General features: G+C 48.8%; 1 protein-coding gene across 7 annotated transcripts in view; it reads right to left on the bottom strand.

Annotated features, from left to right (window-relative positions):
- LOC146246417 (homeobox protein PKNOX2-like) overlaps positions 1 to 17,521 on the bottom strand; it is a 52,600-nt gene that overhangs the window by 23,754 nt on the left and 11,325 nt on the right. For 4 of the 7 annotated variants that reach the window (XM_084683803.1, XM_084683806.1, XM_084683802.1 and 1 more), the window contains exon 2: positions 12,647 to 12,723. The exons of 1 other annotated variant lie outside the window; for it this stretch is intronic. In XM_084683803.1, the coding sequence (XP_084539929.1) occupies positions 12,647 to 12,674 (28 nt within the window). In that variant the 5' untranslated portion in view covers positions 12,675 to 12,723. Of the gene's footprint in view, positions 1 to 10,786; positions 10,833 to 12,646; positions 12,898 to 17,521 lie in introns of those variants that run through there. 2 more of the 7 variants (XM_084683804.1, XM_084683808.1) reach the window with 2 other exon arrangements.

The raw sequence follows: 17,521 nt of genomic DNA on the forward strand, positions 1-17,521 counted from the left end.
CACACAGAGAAAGAGAGAGAGAGAAAGAGAGGGAAAGAGAGAGAGAGAGAGAGAGAGAGTGGCAGGCAGGCAAGCAAGCAAACAAATCAATAGATAGATAGATAGAAATGTTGGTTGCACACCCCAGACAAAACGTCCTCTCCAACTTGTTCTTCAAAGAATGACCGCTGAAAATTCCTCTTTCATATTCAACTTCATAATGATGGCAATGTTTCATGAACGTCCTTCGTACATTCAGACATAATGAACACACTCCAATTTCCCCTGAGGCTGCCAAGTGTGCAACACAAGTTGCGTGTTTTCAGTCCATACATTGGCATCAGTGGTCTAATCTGACTCCAATTCTTGTTTTCTTTGTATTTATGCTAATTATTGTTTAGATATTATTCAGATTTGATTGCTTTCTGGCCTGCTTTTTAAAATTAGATTAAAGTCTTGACTAAAACGGGTGTGGAGACTAGAGTGGCAAAAAAATGTTTTTGTTATTCCCCAAAGGCTCGTACTACGCATGCAAATAGCCTTATTAGCATAGCTAAAAGCTCTTATTATAATTAGTTGTTTTTTGGGGTTAAAATAGATACATGTCATGTGTGTAGAAATGAGAACTGTACATGTTACACACCATACAAGAACACGTTAAACTTTGTTGTGTCGGGTGTGACCTAAGCCTCAACGTACAGCGTTAGCAATTCTGAGGTTAACTTAACTACTTCCAGGATTTACCCAACTGTGAACCCTAGATTTCATTTTATCACCTGCCATGTCATTCTAAAGAGTGTTTCCTCCTAAAGGAATTATATATTATTTATAAATGAACAGAGAGCAAGCTGATGTGGGCCATGTTCTGATGATTTGCTGGACCTGATGTTAGTTTCCTCCAGGATCACAATGACTCGTATGACTTGTTGCTCTTGTTGGTTAGCTGTAACTGATTTAAAATGTATGTACTCGCTGAAATATTTTTACTGTGGCTTGCTTTTCTACAGGTTCACTCTTGCACTTTTTTGAGGTTCATGTTGTTTAATTGTAACTTGTTTAACTAGCCTACATGCTTTTATGGTTCTTCCCTTTGGCACTTACTTTGGTTTTTCACAATGTATGCTTCATGTTTGGCTACCCGCAATGTTTGGGGCTATCTCACTGTTATGATCAGTGACCTATGCACTTTTGTAAAGTTCTCTCTTGGAAGTTGCTTTGGATAAAAGTGTCTGCTAAATGTAATGTAAATGTACAGAAGCGCCTCCTTTTCTACAAAATGTGAGTTACTGTCACTGTCAGGAACACTCTCTCACTCCTTACTGCTGTAACCAGTAAAACTGCGATGTTCTGGTAACTTCCCAGTGGAAACCTCCAGTACTCCTCCAATCTGCTCTCATTCAGCGAGCTGAGGCTGGTAACCGATGTTTAACTGGCCGTCATCTTGATGTTATTAGCGCCCGCGCAGAGGAGACCAGCGTGGCCCACGGTTGACACACAGCAATCACATTTCCTCTCGCTAAGCTGATAAACATCGGAATATCGAAGGCAGAAATTCCGTTGAAATTGGAACTAGCGAGCTCACTGAGAGGGACGCTAATCTTTAAGAGATTGGCGTCAAACCGTATATTATTTTTTTATGTCGTTTAAAAAAAAAACTAACATCTTTTCTTTTTCAGTTGTCAGGTCTACACCAGCGATCCCGAAGCAGCAACACTGTGTCGCTTATCTGCTATTGCATCAACAAGGTCCCTAAAAAACATGGATTGCTGCTTATCACTGTGTGAGTGAGCCATGCCTGTGTCACACTGGGTAAACCTGCAGCCAGGCAGGGTACATGGCAAACCAATGTCTGACATTGGAGGGTTAGAATATGTCACCCAGATGTGGCTATAAAGGATCTTTAACATCAGCTTATCTTACAGAGGCAGCTCTGAGAGTCAACTGTTAAAGAGACTGTGGGCTCGGGATTCTGCCAGGCCTCGTATCCCCTTAACCCCACCCAGTCATCCCTCCACACCGCCCTGGGAGAGGAAACAGGCACGCTGGGCAGCCGTGTTGGCAGTGCCTGGCTGGGAGGAGTGCTGGGTGAGGGGTATTAAGTGGACCCAAGCAGGCAGCTCCTTCCATTCCCTGCCCCCTCTTGCACTGAGACCACATTGGAGTGGGGGTTGAGGACAGCGTCGGGGGGCTAATGAGAAGGGGGATTAGCAGGTGGGTGGCTGTGTGTGTGTGTGTGTTGGGTTGTGGGAGCAGAGACTGTGGATGGGCAAGCCACTGAGCTGTTAGTGGATTCTTGGCATGGATGGATGGGGGTGGTGTGGTGGGGGTGGATGTATTTCAAAAGAGGCCCTGAGAGGGACCGGAGAGGGGCAGTCTACAGAGAGCGTCTCCAGAGAGCGTCTCCAGAGAGCGTCTCCAGAGAGCGTCTCCAGAGAGCGTCTCCAGAGAGCGTCTCCAGAGAGCGTCCACAGAGAGCGTCCACAGAGAGCGTCCACAGAGAGCGTCTCCAGAGCAGCGTCTCCAGAGCAGCGTCTCCAGAGCAGCGTCTCCAGAGCAGCCTCTCCAGAGCAACGTCTCCAGAGAGCGTCTCCAGGCAGCGTCTCCAGAGAGCGTCTCCAGAGAGCGTCTCCAGAGCAGCAGAGGTGTTGGAGGAGAACAGAGCCAGGGAGGAGAACAGACAGGATGTTGAGAACATCAGTACAAAACCCAGAGCGTGGCGCTGGGGCCGGCTGCTCCTGATTGCCTCAGATGTTAGTCTGTGTGTCTCAGGATGAAAGAGAGGGGGGAGACAAACACAGAGAAGGAGGGAGAGAGAGAGAGAGAGAGAGAGAGAGAGAGAGAGAGAGAGAGAGAGAGAGAGAGAGAGAGAGAGAGAGAGAGAGAGAGAGAGAGAGAGAGAGAGAGAGAGAGAGAGAGAGAGAGAGAAAGCTTAACAGTGAGAGAGAGAGTCTGCCAGCTGATTGAAATCTTTGGAAACACCAAACAATCCAATATTAAATTTCCTCTGAAAATGCCACCGGGACTGGAGAATGCATGTGCTGGACAAGAGGAGAGAGAGAGAAGAGAAGGGGGATGAATGAGAAAGGGGTAGTGGTTGAGAAAAGTTTGGATACCATCTGGGATCAGAACACTGTAGATAGAAGACGAGAGAGAGAGAGAGAGAGAGAGAGAGAGAGAGAGAGAGAGAGAGAGAGAGAGAGAGAGAGAGAGAGAGAGAGAGAGAGAGAGAGAGAGAGAGAGAGAGAGAGAGAGAGAGAGAGAGAGAGAGAGAGAGAGAGAGAGAGAGAGAGAGAGAGAGAGAGAGAGAGAGAGAGAGAGAGAGAGAGAGAGAGAGAGAGAGAGAGAGAGAGAGAGAGAGAGAGAGAGAGAGAGAGAGAGAGAGAGAGGAGGGGGTAGAGGAGGAAAGAGTGGAGGAGAGAAGGAGAGGAGGAAAGGGGCAGGGAGGAGGAGAGGGAGGGGTGGAGAGGAGGAGAGAGATGAAAGAAGAAGTTGCACAAGAGAGAAGACAGATGCAGTGCGAGGCAGACAGGAAGAGGAAACCCAGACGATGTGTGTGAGACTGAAGGACAGACTGTGTTAACCACGATGGAGCCCCCTCGTTCCTCCACGTCGCTTCAACACCCCGTGCCAGAGACTTGACCCTGCTCTAACCAGGGGGCATCAGGAAGGGACACCACCTCCACCTCCCTCGTATTCAGAGATTCAAAATCCGATATTCCGCCAGCTAGGAATATTGACTTTGCACAAATGCTCATCAGGTGTGGTGTGCCTACAGTGAAGAGTTTGGTGTGATCCTAGCTTCATATGAGCACCAGGGTGCAGGTGAGGGAGGGGGAAGAGGGTTGAGTTCCAGTCCAAACACCGGAGCAGGGCTGAGAAGGAGAAGGGGAGGAACTGAACCAGTCCATACACGGCTCAATTCGATTTTGTATTTATTTTTCTAACCCTCAGCCTCTCCCCCCACACACTCTCTCTCTTTCCTTTCTCTTTCTCTCCCCCTCTCTATCTCTCCCTCTCTTCCCTGGAGGTGCTGAGATGAGGCCTCAACAGCTTCAGAGTTTTGGGGCACCCCCCCCCACCTACCCCCCACCCCCACTCCACCAAAAAAGAAGCCAGCCAATAGGACATCTGGAGAGCATTAGATGAGAGGATATTAGATCTGCCCTCCGCGGCCGGCTGGATGGGTGGCCCACTGCAAGGCCCCTGTCAGCAGCATACCAGCTCTGCTGATGGATGGAGGACTGGGGGTAGGAGGGCTGGGGGTGGGAGGAGGAGGGCTGGGGGTGGGAGGAGGAGGGCTGGGGGTGGGAGGAGGAGGGCTGGGGGTAGGAGGAGGAGGGCTGGGGGTGGGAGGAGGGGGGCTGGGGGTGGGAGGAGGAGGGTTGGGGGTGGGAGGAGGAGGGCTGGAGGAGGGCTGGGGGTGGGAGGAGGAGGGCTGGGGGTGGGAGGAGGAGGGCTGGGGGTAGGAGGAGGAGGGTTGGGGGTGGGAGGAGGAGGGCTGGGGGTGGGAGGAGGAGGGCTGGGGGTGGGAGGAGGAGGGCTGGGAGTGGGAGGGCTGGGGGTGGGAGGAGGAGGGTTGGGGGTGGGAGGAGGAGGGCTGGAGGAGGGCTGGGGGTGGGAGGAGGAGGGTTGGGGGTGGGAGGAGGAGGGCTGGGGGTAGGAGGAGGAGGGTTGGGGGTGGGAGGAGGAGGGCTGGGGGTGGGAGGAGGAGGGCTGGGGGTGGGAGGAGGAGGGCTGGAGGTAGGAGGGCTGGGGTGGGAGGAGGAGGGTTGGGGGTGGGAGGAGGAGGGCTGGGGGTGGGAGGAGGAGGAGGGCTGGGGGTGGGAGGAGGGCAGGGGGAGGAGGGCGGGGGGTAGGAGGGCTGGGGGTGGGAGGAGGAAGGCTGGGGGTGGGAGGAGGAGGGCAGGGGGAGGAGGAGGGCTGGGGGTAGGAGGAGGGCAGGGGGAGGAGGAGGGCTGGGGGTGGGAGGAGGAGGGCTGGGGGAGGAGGAGGGCTGGGGGTGGGAGGAGGAGGGCTGGGGGTGGGAGGAGGAGGGCTGGGGGTGGGAGGAGGAGGGCTGGGGGAGGAGGAGGGCAGGGGGAGGAGGAGGGCTGGGGGTGGGAGGAGGAGGGCTGGGGGTGGGAGGAGGAGGGCAGGGGGTGGGAGGAGGAGGGCAGGGGGAGGAGGAGGGCAGGGGGGAGGAGGAGGAGGGCTGGGGGTGGGAGGAGGGCAGGGGGAGGAGGGCAGGGGGAGGAGGGCGGGGGGTAGGAGGGCGGGGGGTAGGAGGGCTGGGGGTGGGAGGAGGGCAGGGGGAGGAGGGCAGGGGGAGGAGGGCGGGGGGTAGGAGGGCTGGGGGAGGAGGAGGGCTGGGGGTGGGAGGAGGAGCACATCAGTCTAGGCTGTGCTCATCAGACTATAGAGAAAGAAATGCAGTGAAGGGTTAGGGTTAGGGTTAGGGTAAAGAAATGCTGTGAAGAAGACATTCTGGAGTGTTTGCCATGTAGACTCAATGTAAATAAAAACATTGATATGTGGCTGTGCCAATGTGGCTGTGCCAAATGACGTTATCTCCTCGGGCAAGGTACTTTACCCTTCTTGCCTCGGGGGAATGTCCCTGTACTTACTGTAAGTCGCTCTGGATAAGAGCGTCTGCTAAATGTAAATGTAAATATGTGGTTTATGTACATTTTCAATGAGTCAGATCTTCAAATATCAGCCTGATACTAGTACACAGCAGAAACATTTTGCCATTCGGGGGAGCAATGCCCAGGCTACACTACGAAGAACGCAAAGACAGCTTCTTCAAAGTTTTCAGCTTCTCTCCGTAGGTGAGAAAATGAGACTTCCTTCCCCAAAGAGGAAAGTTCAAAGAATGTGCTCGTTTCAAATAAATTGCTTCTACTGATTTGCCATTTCAAATAAATTGCAGCGTCTGCCCAAATTTACGTTTCACAGGAAGTCTTCTCCAGAGTGCCACCCAACCGCACAGACAAGGTTAATCCATATTTCACGTTTGAATACGAGATGGAAGAAGAGGGGGGAGGAGGGAAGGGAGGTTCACTCTGTGGTAGAGCATGAGGAGGTAGGTAAGGGTGGGACTAAGGATGTGTGTGTTTGTGTGTGTGTGTGTGTGTGTGTGTGTGTGTGTAGAGGGGGGCGATGGATAGAAAGAAACAGGCGACATTTAGAGTAAATGGCATCCAAAACCCACTCCAATTATCTCTGCCAGACATGGCAGTGCGACGGACTTAATTAAAATGACTTGAGAGGGGAGGAGGGGGGGGGGGGGGGAGGGGGGAGAGAGGGGGGGCGTCCGCTGGTGATTGAGGGGGCAGTCGGGTACGTATCAGCGGAGACCACAAAGCTGGAGAGAGCTATGGACCACTCTTCCTTTTCAATTCTGACTTCAAAAGAAAATAAAGAAATAATAATAAAAGGATGAGGCCCTAGTCTGCTAGGAGCCGTGTAATTGCGGCTATTCAAACCCAATGTTTTTATCATCGTTAGAATATTCCGGGGGGGGGTGGGGTGGGTGGAGTATTGTAAAGAAAAAAAAAAAAAGAAAAACTGATTTTTTTTTTGTCCGCTTCAAATCCCCATAATCCTCTTGTGCCATTTCTGAAACTACCTCTGACGGTGACCTTTTTGCAGGGAGCCCGTTACCATGGAAACGCAAGGTTCAGACCCCCCTGCCGCGCGCTTTTTGCTGACGATTTTTGGAGGCCAAAAGTAAAAGAAGAAGAGAGACGTCATCCAGCGACCCTCTGCCGCTCACTAGGGGCAGTGGGAGAAGAACGCTGAAGGGGTTAGTCTGGTCTGGTTAGTTCTGGAAGCTGATGATGCAGTAACTTCTGCATTACCTTTGCATTGGATTTGACTTTCAGATTAGAAAGGATTCTATTAGAATTGGTGGTCGTCTACAATTTAAAAAAAATATATATATTAAATCTCTATTTCTCTCTATTGGTTGCACGTTCTTTTTCTGTTTCTCGCTCTCTCCTGCTCGCTCGCTCGCTCTCTCTCTCTCACACATCCACACCCACACAGTCTTAACTTGCGCCCCTGATTAGCAGATAGACCTGATCTAGTGTCGGAGCCGGACACCTGTTAGTGTGTTATTGTTTAACGGCTCATTATGACTAGAGCTCCAACACAGTTACACAAACTCAGGGCTTCCTGTTTGATACGTTCTGCAGAAGGTTAGTGGGTGGGAGATTTATTCTTAAATATGTGTGAAAAATAAGAAACTAATAATTCACACTGAATAATCTTCAGAACTATTGAGCAGCCACTATTTACATGCCTTGCCCAATCATTTAAGCAACACATTTGTGCCAACTTTCAACTGGACAAAACACTATTTGCTGTTTAAGAAGTGTGGTAGACTGCAGCTTTTAGACCCCAAAGAGAGCGTGCTATTTATTTTCAGTAAAACATGTCAATAAATGATTTGGCTAAACAATGGCGCGGTATTAGTTTTAGTACCAGGTACTCCATTTGCAGCAAGGAGCAGCTATGTAGGTTTTGTGGATGGTATTTCATTTCAACGAGAGAGTTCTGGAGTCATGAGATAAGCCTTCGACCAGCATCTCTCTCCCCCGAGGAGCCCGGACTGGGTGAGGGGTTGAAGAAGAAAAGGAAAAGAAGAGAGGAGAGAAGGAGGGAGGGAGGGAGGGGCTATGGGGGAAACCGGTGAATTGTCAGAGCCAGAAGCAAGTTGCTCACAACCCCTTTCTTTCTTCCACTCCAAATCCATCCATCCATTCCTTCCTCACTCCGCTTTTTGTATCCTGTACTTCCCCCCTCCTCCCCTTCCTCCCTTCCACCCCACATTCCCCTGTGCTGAGCTCAGAAAGAGAACTGTGCTATGCTCTCACTGGACGGATTGTTCTCCCAGTCTGATCCTCCGCTGGTTGCCAGGGAGACCGCCATACCACAGCTCTGACCCTGGGGGGGTCTGCCCAGTCCCCCCCCCCAGGAACCTGGCAGCTGGGGGACAGCTGTTACTACGGAGCCCAGGCCTCAAGGCCTACACTGGGCCCCCCCAACACACACCCCAAAGGCAATAGATTGTGTGAAAGTATAGAATTTTTTTTGTTGGGGGGGGGGGGGGGGGGGTTAGAAAAAAGACAACACTCCTTCACTTTGCTGTCTGTTGGTGCTAGTGAGAAAAAAGCCTGCTGGTTAACACTGTCATAAGGTTGTGTACAACCTCCACGTATATTTTGTATTAGTATGCATTCTTATTCTTTACTTCCTCCAACCCTCCAAACACGCACAAGTGAAATCGTTTTTTTACCCCCCTGAACTCTTCAGTGTGTCCTTTAAGGCTGGGCGACCTCAGAATGGAACAAAGTCACAACGCTGGGTAACTAATGCTCACTTAACAGTCTCCATTACACAGTGGGCCTAAACGGTCCTCGCAGGTGAACAGTTGGTTTTATTCAGCGTGTAATAGAGTTTGGCACGGGCGTCTTGTTCAGGAGCCAGGAAGGCCAGTGAGCCGGACCCCAGAGCAGACCAGGCATGTCGGCATTAAGATGGAGCCCAGGATTAAGGTATGGGAAACGAATCAGCAATCCATGAATATCACAACGTCATCACGACCAATAAGAGAGGGGGTTTCCACCAAAACGGCGAGCCAGTTTCCCATGCTTCTGAAGGGGAAGCTCTCTGACCTCTGGTCTGGATTGGGATTTCTTCACAGCTTCACACAGCAAGACTTTGTCACAAACTATATACTGTACGTTTTGACGACGGTGCTGAATTCATGCTCTGTGTCGTCTCTGGACCTACTGTTGTGGTCAGACGTGTTTCACAATGGGATGTGCTCTCTGTGATGTGCTCTCTGGGATGTGCTCTCTGGGATGTGCTCTCTGGGATGTGCTCTCTGGGATGTGCTCTCTGAGATGTGCTCTCTGGGATGTGCTCTCTGGGATGTGCTCTCTGGGATGTGCTCTCTGAGATGTGCTCTCTGGGATGTGCTCTCTGGGATGTGCTCTCTGAGATGTGCTCTCTGGGATGTGCTCTCTGAGATGTGCTCTCTGGGATGTGCTCTCTGGGATGTGCTCTCTGGGATGTGGGTGGTATGAGTCGGTCAGAGCTGAAGCACAGCGACGCTTCAACACTGTCGAGAACAACCAAACTACCAGCCCACTTCCACTCTCTCACACACACACACACACACACACACACACACACACACACACACACACACACACACACACACACACACACACACACACACACACACACACACACACACACACACACACACACACACACACACACACACACACACAACCTCAGCTGAGAACTGTCATTTGTGAGGATTTAAGAAGATTTAAACCCACGTTTGTTTAAACTAAGATTTGATAGATACATCCCATAATACCTACAGCCCGTGGTACTTTCCCCTGCGGTGCACAAGGGGTGAGAAAAGGGTGTTGCTGTCAATGTGTTGTTCCTCATTATAGGGTAAGAAAGAGCAGATATTGATGTGTCTGTGTGTGTGTGTGTACTGTGTGTGTATAGTGTGTGTGTGTGTATAGTGTGTGTGTGTGTGAGAGGAGGAGAGGTGGAGGGGAGGGGGCGAGTGAGGTTGGTTCTTTCTCTCCATCTGTTTTGTTTTCTTCCATCTCCCCTTTTTGATGAGCTGGGTCTTCAGTCCCCCCAATAAAATCCCATTAGCTCTTAATGAAGTCGGGCTCGCAGCCTCTCTGCCTCACCTCATTTAGCACGATTGTCTGGCGGCCATTAGTGTGGAGGCAATTACAGCCGGGCGGCGAGAGTAATTGGAAATGCCGACAGGGACCCCAAGAAATGGGAATAAATAAATAAATATTCAAACTAATAAGCTTCCATTCAGATGGCACGGGGAGGGGGGGTGGGGGGTGGCTAAGTTAAATCAACATAATTAGAATTAGGGTTGGTAGGGTACAGAGGCAGGGTGAGCAGACATGAGCGAGAGAGAGATTGTTGGTTAGGGGTAGAGGTGTCAGGAGAGACTGAGGAAAGAGTTAGCATGCCAACGCTAATGACGAAGGGCATCAACTTCAAATTACCCACCGAAAGGTCGCAGGGAGATATTGGCGTGAGGGAATTAGTTTCTCGTTCGTTTGTACGGAAATTTGATATTTCTCCGTTTGTCCGTTATCAAAATTAAGCCTAAATCGTTTAATTGCTCAGGAAAATGCCCTTATCCCAAGCGACAACCTAGACTTGATGGTCTTACAAATGATGCGTTAATAAGGTTTGATATTTACTGAGACAACAGAGTGATAAATGACTTCCTCAAGGGACGACCCCTGTGCTCCTTGTGGGGTTTGAAATGGCATCCTACATGATTTCTCATCTGTTAAGACAGTGGGAGGTGTAAACAGCTCTGCTAAAACAAGCCCAGAGCTAGCGCCACCTAGGAGACAGGGCTTCAGATAGAATCCATTTAAAGGGCTTGGCTGCCTTTCTTAAAACCACCAACCTCAATACTCAAACCACAAACAGCAGCAGGGCCAAAACGCACACACAAGTACGTCACGAGTACACAACCAGAGTTCCGTACAATCAATTCGTAAACATCGCATTGATTCCTCTAATGCTAATTAGCAAGGGTTAGCCTTGAAAGGGTTAGTCTCTACGACCCTACCCTTCCACCGCTTCTGTGTCGAGAAAGAAATCTAAAGGATGAATGCTTCACTGGCATGGAAATCTAGTGAAACAAAAGGGCCAGGACGTTGGGGACAGTGTTGGCACACAAGAAGTGGAGATCGCTGCCACCTCGCCTGCCCCCCCCCCCCCACCCCCCACCCGAGCAACAGGTGGCAGAAACCTGATCAGCGCGGGCCACTCTCTCAATGGGGCATGGATGGGCACCCTGCCCAGGGCCACCATCCTGGAAGACAACGCAGAGCTGGACCTGAGGGTTTGGAAGGAGGAGACAGTCTGAGAGGAGGTAGCTCTTTGTCCGAGGAGAGCAGAGGTACTGGCAGGTCCCATGGTGAAGGTCTGATCCAACACTATCAGACTGGGCAGGTCCCATGGTGAAGGTCTGATCCATCTACCTCGAGCGTCTGCCTCGAGCGTCTGCCTCGAGTGCCTGTAGTGTTATCTGGTGGTGAGTGTCAGTATTTGTTGATGGACTGGTGTAGAACAGTTTGAAAGTGTCTCTTTCATCACACAGAATCTACGTTTTCAGAGAGAGAGGAGAACCTAATCTGAGCATCTGACTTATCCCTCACAGAGGCAGAATCAGAGGCAGAGAGCTGACTTCAACAGCTAACAGACATAACGAAGACAAAGCCGACCCTTCCTCTCACCCCCACGAAAGCTTTCAGAATGAAAATGTTTATTTGTCTTTCAACAGTCTCCATATACACCCTCCTGGCCAGACCAGAGAGACCAAGATGGGACAGACAAAGAGGGCGGGGCCTCCAGCCAGGGGCAAATTTGATTAGTGAAATCTCGTTACGACTAACAAAATTAAGCGTAAAACAATCCTCTGCAGGCGTGGTTCTAGCAGGGGGGATGAGGGAGGGATGAGGGAGGGAGCTGGGAGGGATGAGGGAGAGATGAGGGGGGGAGCTGGGAGGGATGAGGGAGAGATGAGGGAGAGATGAGGGGGGAGCTGGGAGTGATTAGAGGCTGGTTCTAGCAGGGGGGATGAGGGAGGGATGAGGGAGAGATGAGGGGGGATGAGGGGGGGATGAGGGAGAGATGAGGGGGGGAGCTGGGAGTGATTAGAGGCTGGTTCTAGCAGGAGGGATGAGGGAGAGATGAGGGGGGGGTGAGGGGGGGATGAGGGAGGGATGAGGGAGGGATGAGGGAGTGATTAGAGGCTGGGAAGACATGGAGAAGGCCCATGCCATTGTGTTACAGTGCACTGGGGGGGGGGGGGGGGAATAGTTGAAATACCCAGCTGCTTTTTCACTCTGTTAAAGAGACTTCCCTTTCTCTCGGACCCCCCTCTCCCTAACTCTCATCCTTTGACCCCCCTATCAGAATTTTTTTTTGAGTTTAGCACCCCGCTTCCTATCATTATAGCGTCACAGTAAAGATCTCGATACCCACACACACAGGCACACATAAACAAACACAAAGGCACACACACACAAACACCCGCTGCCCTCCCCAACTCTGTTTCCCCATCAACCCCAGTCAATTCCTTCCTGGCTTGTTCAACCATTAAAGAGGCAAATAGTATTTTTCGAGTGAATCTAATAGCCATTAAAAACATGCCAGGGAGAGAACGCCATCAAAACTAGTGGAAATGAACTCCCTGCGAGCAGCACAAGTCAAATAGTAATTATCCTGAAAATAAGCCTCTTCAGGACGAAACAAAACCCCTCCGCTTCACGTCAGGGTGCTGTTCGCCCTGTCGGGGCTTATTTTCCCGATAATGACCAGCGTTCTATACATTATCCCTTACGTATGTCATGGCTGGGAAAGTCTGTTCTCTGCTGAAAACTCCTCCAGTAAACCTAGACTGAGAGTCAAGTCTGTTCTGACAGTGTCACTAGACGGTTGTCAAACACCAGACGTTGTTATGTGCCAAACTCGTGTCTACAGAATAAACTGTTAAACCATTAAGAAGTTGTTAGCAAACATGCTAACAAGGCATTCTAGCCATGTAAGCAACACCACTGTCTTGTTTTCCGATGAATAAAAGACAGACTGAGGTCTGAGGACTTACAGTGAGGTTTCTTTCTGCAGCACAGCATGCAACGTGGTCTTCAGGCCTCTCCTCAACGTAACTCCACCTCTCAAAGTCTGGAACAAGCAGACAGAACAATTCATGACTCACAAATAAACAATGACAAAAGTATCAGCTTTGAAGATAAAGATCTGTTATCGGTTAATAGCAGAATCCTCTGCAGTCTCTTCCCCCTGACTTTAGTTTCTAAAAGGAGTTTGGCTTCTGGTGCACATGGAACTGATTTAGGTTCAATCATCCATTTAGGTCTGGACACCTGATCTTTTGCTTGACCAGCTAAACAAGCCTCCAGTTGGTTTGAGTGCGGTAGGCCGCACAGCAGGCCAGTAGCCTGGCTAGCTGCTCCAGGAGAGGGGCTCTGGAAGCAGGCACGGTTACCCTGCTAGCCTGGCTCAATAGAGGCAGAAGAGGGGGAGTTATTGCAGGGACGTCAGGAGCAGTAGGAGAGAGTACAGCAGAAATGCTTCTTTCCTTTCCCTGCCATAAGAAGCGTTCATAAAAGAACAAGGGTGTAATACTTCCAGGAGTTGGGCTGAGACACTCATCCTTGTGTAGATTTACAGTTTATGGTTCAAAAAGACGAAAAGGTACTAATGAATGGGAGAGATTTCTAACTGCCTTGACTTCCCCGTGTCCCAGCCGGCCAGCCAGGGGGTAGAAGCGAGTATTTCTCAGGTTTCCTCCAGCTACAAAGAAAACATTTTAGCCTGGCTGTAATCCCCGTAGAAGCCTTCCCTAAGCTCCAGGCTGTGGAGTCGCCCTCCTCCTCCTCACCGCTCTCTGACTGGGGCCACGGTCCACACACACACACACACACACCTCACATACACACCCAACACACACCCCCACCCCGTCATGCCTCCCTGCCCGGGGGGCCTGGCTTTCCTGTTGACGTGAAGCGAAGCAGAGAGCAGGGAGCAGCTCCCCCATGGGCTTGGAGGACTAATCACCTTGTTCCTCACAAACCACAGAGGAAGCATTAGAATTCCTAGAGCAGTAGACCACCACTGCCGCCCCAGACACACACACACGTTTAACGTCCCCTGTTCTCATACGTCAACCTAGGCACCCTAACTATGAAGACCCCTACATTCTTTTAGGAGTGTGAAGGGTTTATCCTCAAACACACACCTACAAACACACACACTCAGTTTTACTGAGTTTAGGAACTCTTCATTCCGATAGGCAGAGGACCCCTGATGTTGTGCTTCATCTTGGTTCTCCAGGTAACATCCTGACACAGGCAGTGTACTGCTGACACAAGATGTTGTGCTTCATCTTGGTTCTCCAGGTAACATCCTGACACAGGCAGTGTACTGCTGACACAAGATGTTGTGCTTCATCTTGGTTCTCCAGGCAACATCCTGACACAGGTAGTGTACTGCTGACACAAGATGTTGTGCTTCATCTTGGTTCTCCAGGTAACATCCTGACACAGGCAGTGTACTGCTGACACAAGATGTTGTGCTTCCTGCAACTTCAGTTTCTATCACTGGCCGTGTACAACATTCGTTCTCCAATAATGGGTTGCGCTTGACTGCCTGAACTCATTTGCGGTCGAATGTTACGATCGTCTGCTTCATGGGTTTTTACGTTTCGCGCTGAGGAGACTCTGTAAATCATTATTGTTTATTTAATTTGATCATGCTTTTACAGTTGTAGTAATTACACCTCGATGCGTTTGGTATTCACTTGCTACACAGTAAAAGTCTGATTTCAGTAGCACTGTGAGGTCTGAAATATTCCTCCTTGGAAGAGGAAGGGTCAAAGTAGCGGAGACAGACCAAAAACTCATTTCCCACAATCCCTTGCGAGCCGTAGCCCCCCAGCTGTTCACAGACTACCATAACAACAGCTGTTCACAGGGTTAGTGCTTCATGTTACTATGACAACAGAGGGGCTGATTCCTATGCACATATCTCTGAGTTCTAATAGCGATAGTGACATTATGCCATAAATTCATTTCCATAAAAACACAAGAAGAGGGAACGTTGTGTTATGACTATAAGACCCAGGGCGTGACAGAGGCTGATAATTAATTTTGCATAATGGTGTACAGTGCAAGCATATTCACCCCATCCAGCCCACACAGTAGCTTCACAGACCTCGCTCACGCAGACAGCATGACCCAGCTGTATGTGTCTGTCCTATGGAAGTGAACACATGGAAAAACTAAAACGCAGAAGAAGAAAAAAAAAACACCTTCTGGCAAGCATTTCCGCCCGTACACAATAGAACTTCAATAATCGTAGATGTGGAGCAGAATATCCCACAGATCAGTGTCAAACAGGATGTAAAACAATTATAACTGATTTTCTCCCTTTACCAAACAGGATGTGAGAGCAGACGGCCATCTTGTGTGATGGGGTTGGCACGGTGACAAGATCCAACCCTACCCCCCAAAATGGATGTGAGAATGACAGCTGACTTCCAAAGTTATTTTAAATGGACAGTACATGATGACACAAAACACTTAAAATACAAGACATGTTGGGAGAATATTTGCTTAAGATCACAGCCTTAAAGTCACTGCAGTCCATCATGCAGTCTGTCTGTCTGCCTGTCTGTCTGTCTGTCTGTCTGTCTGTCTGTCTGTCTGTCTGTCTGTCTGTCTGTCTGTCTGCCTGTCTGTCTGTCTGTCTGTCTGTCTGTCTGTCTGCCTGGCTGTCTGTCTGTCTGTCTGTCTGTCTGTCTGTCTGTCTGTCTGTCTGCCTGTCTGTAGCAGTAGAGTTGGGGCAATACACATGTGCTTTAGAGTTATTATAAGCTCAATACCTCTGACCACCATCAGGTCACTACGTTTTGAAGGTGCTGTTTAAGGGTAACGACTGCAGGATGCCTGTGAATTACGAGGGCTTTGGATGACAATAGCATCTATTCCCCCGGGAAGAAACACGACCAGGGACTGCGTCATGACGGGTTTAGGCCCAACTTTTAACGAGGAAGCAGCTGATATAAACAGCTGTACCACACACACACACACACACACACACGCACCACCGCCATACTCTCTCCTCTGTTGCTTGCACATGCATGCAGTCACATTTAACACACACACACACACACACACACACACACACAGATAAGCTACCAACTAAAATGTACATGACATCCAGTAAAAAGCTATGTAGGTAAAAACGAAAGCAGCTATCTCTGGATCTCTGGCAGTTTGCACAAGATGATCCCAGTCTGTTCCTTTTCAACACAGATCTTTCCCCTGAGTAACTACACTACATCTCAAAGAACATGATAACTAGCCCCTATCCGTGCAGGAAGAACTCAGCAAAGCCAAACAGGAATCCAGATCTAAAAATATATCAGAGCAAAGTGATGAGGCAGGCTGGATGGAAACCAGAAAACCCATTCTTTCTCACTCCCCTGGACCCTGCCTTCCTGATGAAACATGGGGGACATCCTAATCCTTGTAAGTGACGTGCAGCACGGCCAACAGAATCTCTGCTTCACAGGAAAGGGATACGCAATGCTTTGTGTTGTGAATTATTCAGTGACTCCAAATAACCCCTTCCATCTCCACAAAAAGCCTTGCGGTTTTCTGTAAATAGTACAGAAATGGATTTCAAGAGTGGAAATGGAATCTAAGGGTGTTCTTCCACAGAAATATTGAATTTCCGCTAATTCATTTCAATGCTGAGATGTCTGGACACTGAGTTTGAGTCTGTTTTATGTGCAGTAGAACTGGAAGTGCTGAATGTTTCAGTGTCAAAGTTCAGAAGATTTGAGTTTCAATGTTTTTTCACAAAATGGACAAAATAGAGTGTTGGTTCAGGTTGTTCAGGTACCTGTTCAGGGCACAAAGGCTGTCAGCACCTGTCACCTGGGCTAAAATATCACCATTCTCTTGCATGTGTTCAATCCCACTCAGAAACACTTTATTACATTTAGTCATTTAGCAGACGCTCTTATCCTGGAGAATCACTAATGCCTTTATGTTGTTGCTGTCGATTACGTAGCTCTTTGCTGTCAAGGCTGAGACGTAGATAAGTAAATACAAATAAAATAAAGTCGTTTGTGGTTCGGGTTTTAGTGGGAAACCCAATACATCCAGAATCCTCATAACTTGTGGAAACTGTTTACATCAAACTAAGTAATCTAAGTTATTTCTTGAAGTGAATAATAATGTATATACATCTATTAATTGATTCAATGATTATTTTTATAATTTTTTGCTTAAGAGATTAAATAACTTAAATGGTTTGATGAAATCAGTTTCCACAAAAGTTTTGAGTAAAGCCCTTGTGGAGGTTCACAGTGCCGAGAGCTGTTTTGAAGTCTCCTGTCAAATTATGATTTGTTTGGCTCATGTCTGTATGGGTTCATAAATATTTCATGCTACACTAATACCTGAATATCTGACTGAACTGAGGTTTCTTCTTATTTTGAAAGGATTTAAACTAATTAAGGAAAATGGTTTTGATGCTGGAAATGATAAGAATTAATAATGTCCTGACTTCTGAAGCAAAACATACTGTTTCTCACTACTATTATAATTTTTAATTCTGTAATCCTTCTAATCCCATTCTCTGTTGAAAACACGCATTCTTGTTTTTACATTTTGTAAATTGCATCATATTACTCATTGTTTTGCCTCATTTTTTGGCCAGATGTTGCCATCAGAATCGCTGAACTAGACACTAGCATGCTAACCTAGGTGAGATTAGACACTAGCATGCTAACCTAGGTGAGATTAGACACTAGCATGCTAACCTAGGTGAGATTAGACACTAGCATGCTAACCTAGGTGAGATTAGACACTAACAAGCTAACCTAGGTGAGATTAGACACTAGCAAGCTAACCTAGGTGAGATTAGACACTAACAAGCTAACCTAGGTGAG

Source organism: Hypomesus nipponensis, chromosome 20 (genome assembly GCF_054491055.1).
Source record: "Hypomesus nipponensis isolate SF chromosome 20, ASM5449105v1, whole genome shotgun sequence".
Classification (NCBI taxonomy): domain Eukaryota; kingdom Metazoa; phylum Chordata; class Actinopteri; order Osmeriformes; family Osmeridae; genus Hypomesus; species Hypomesus nipponensis.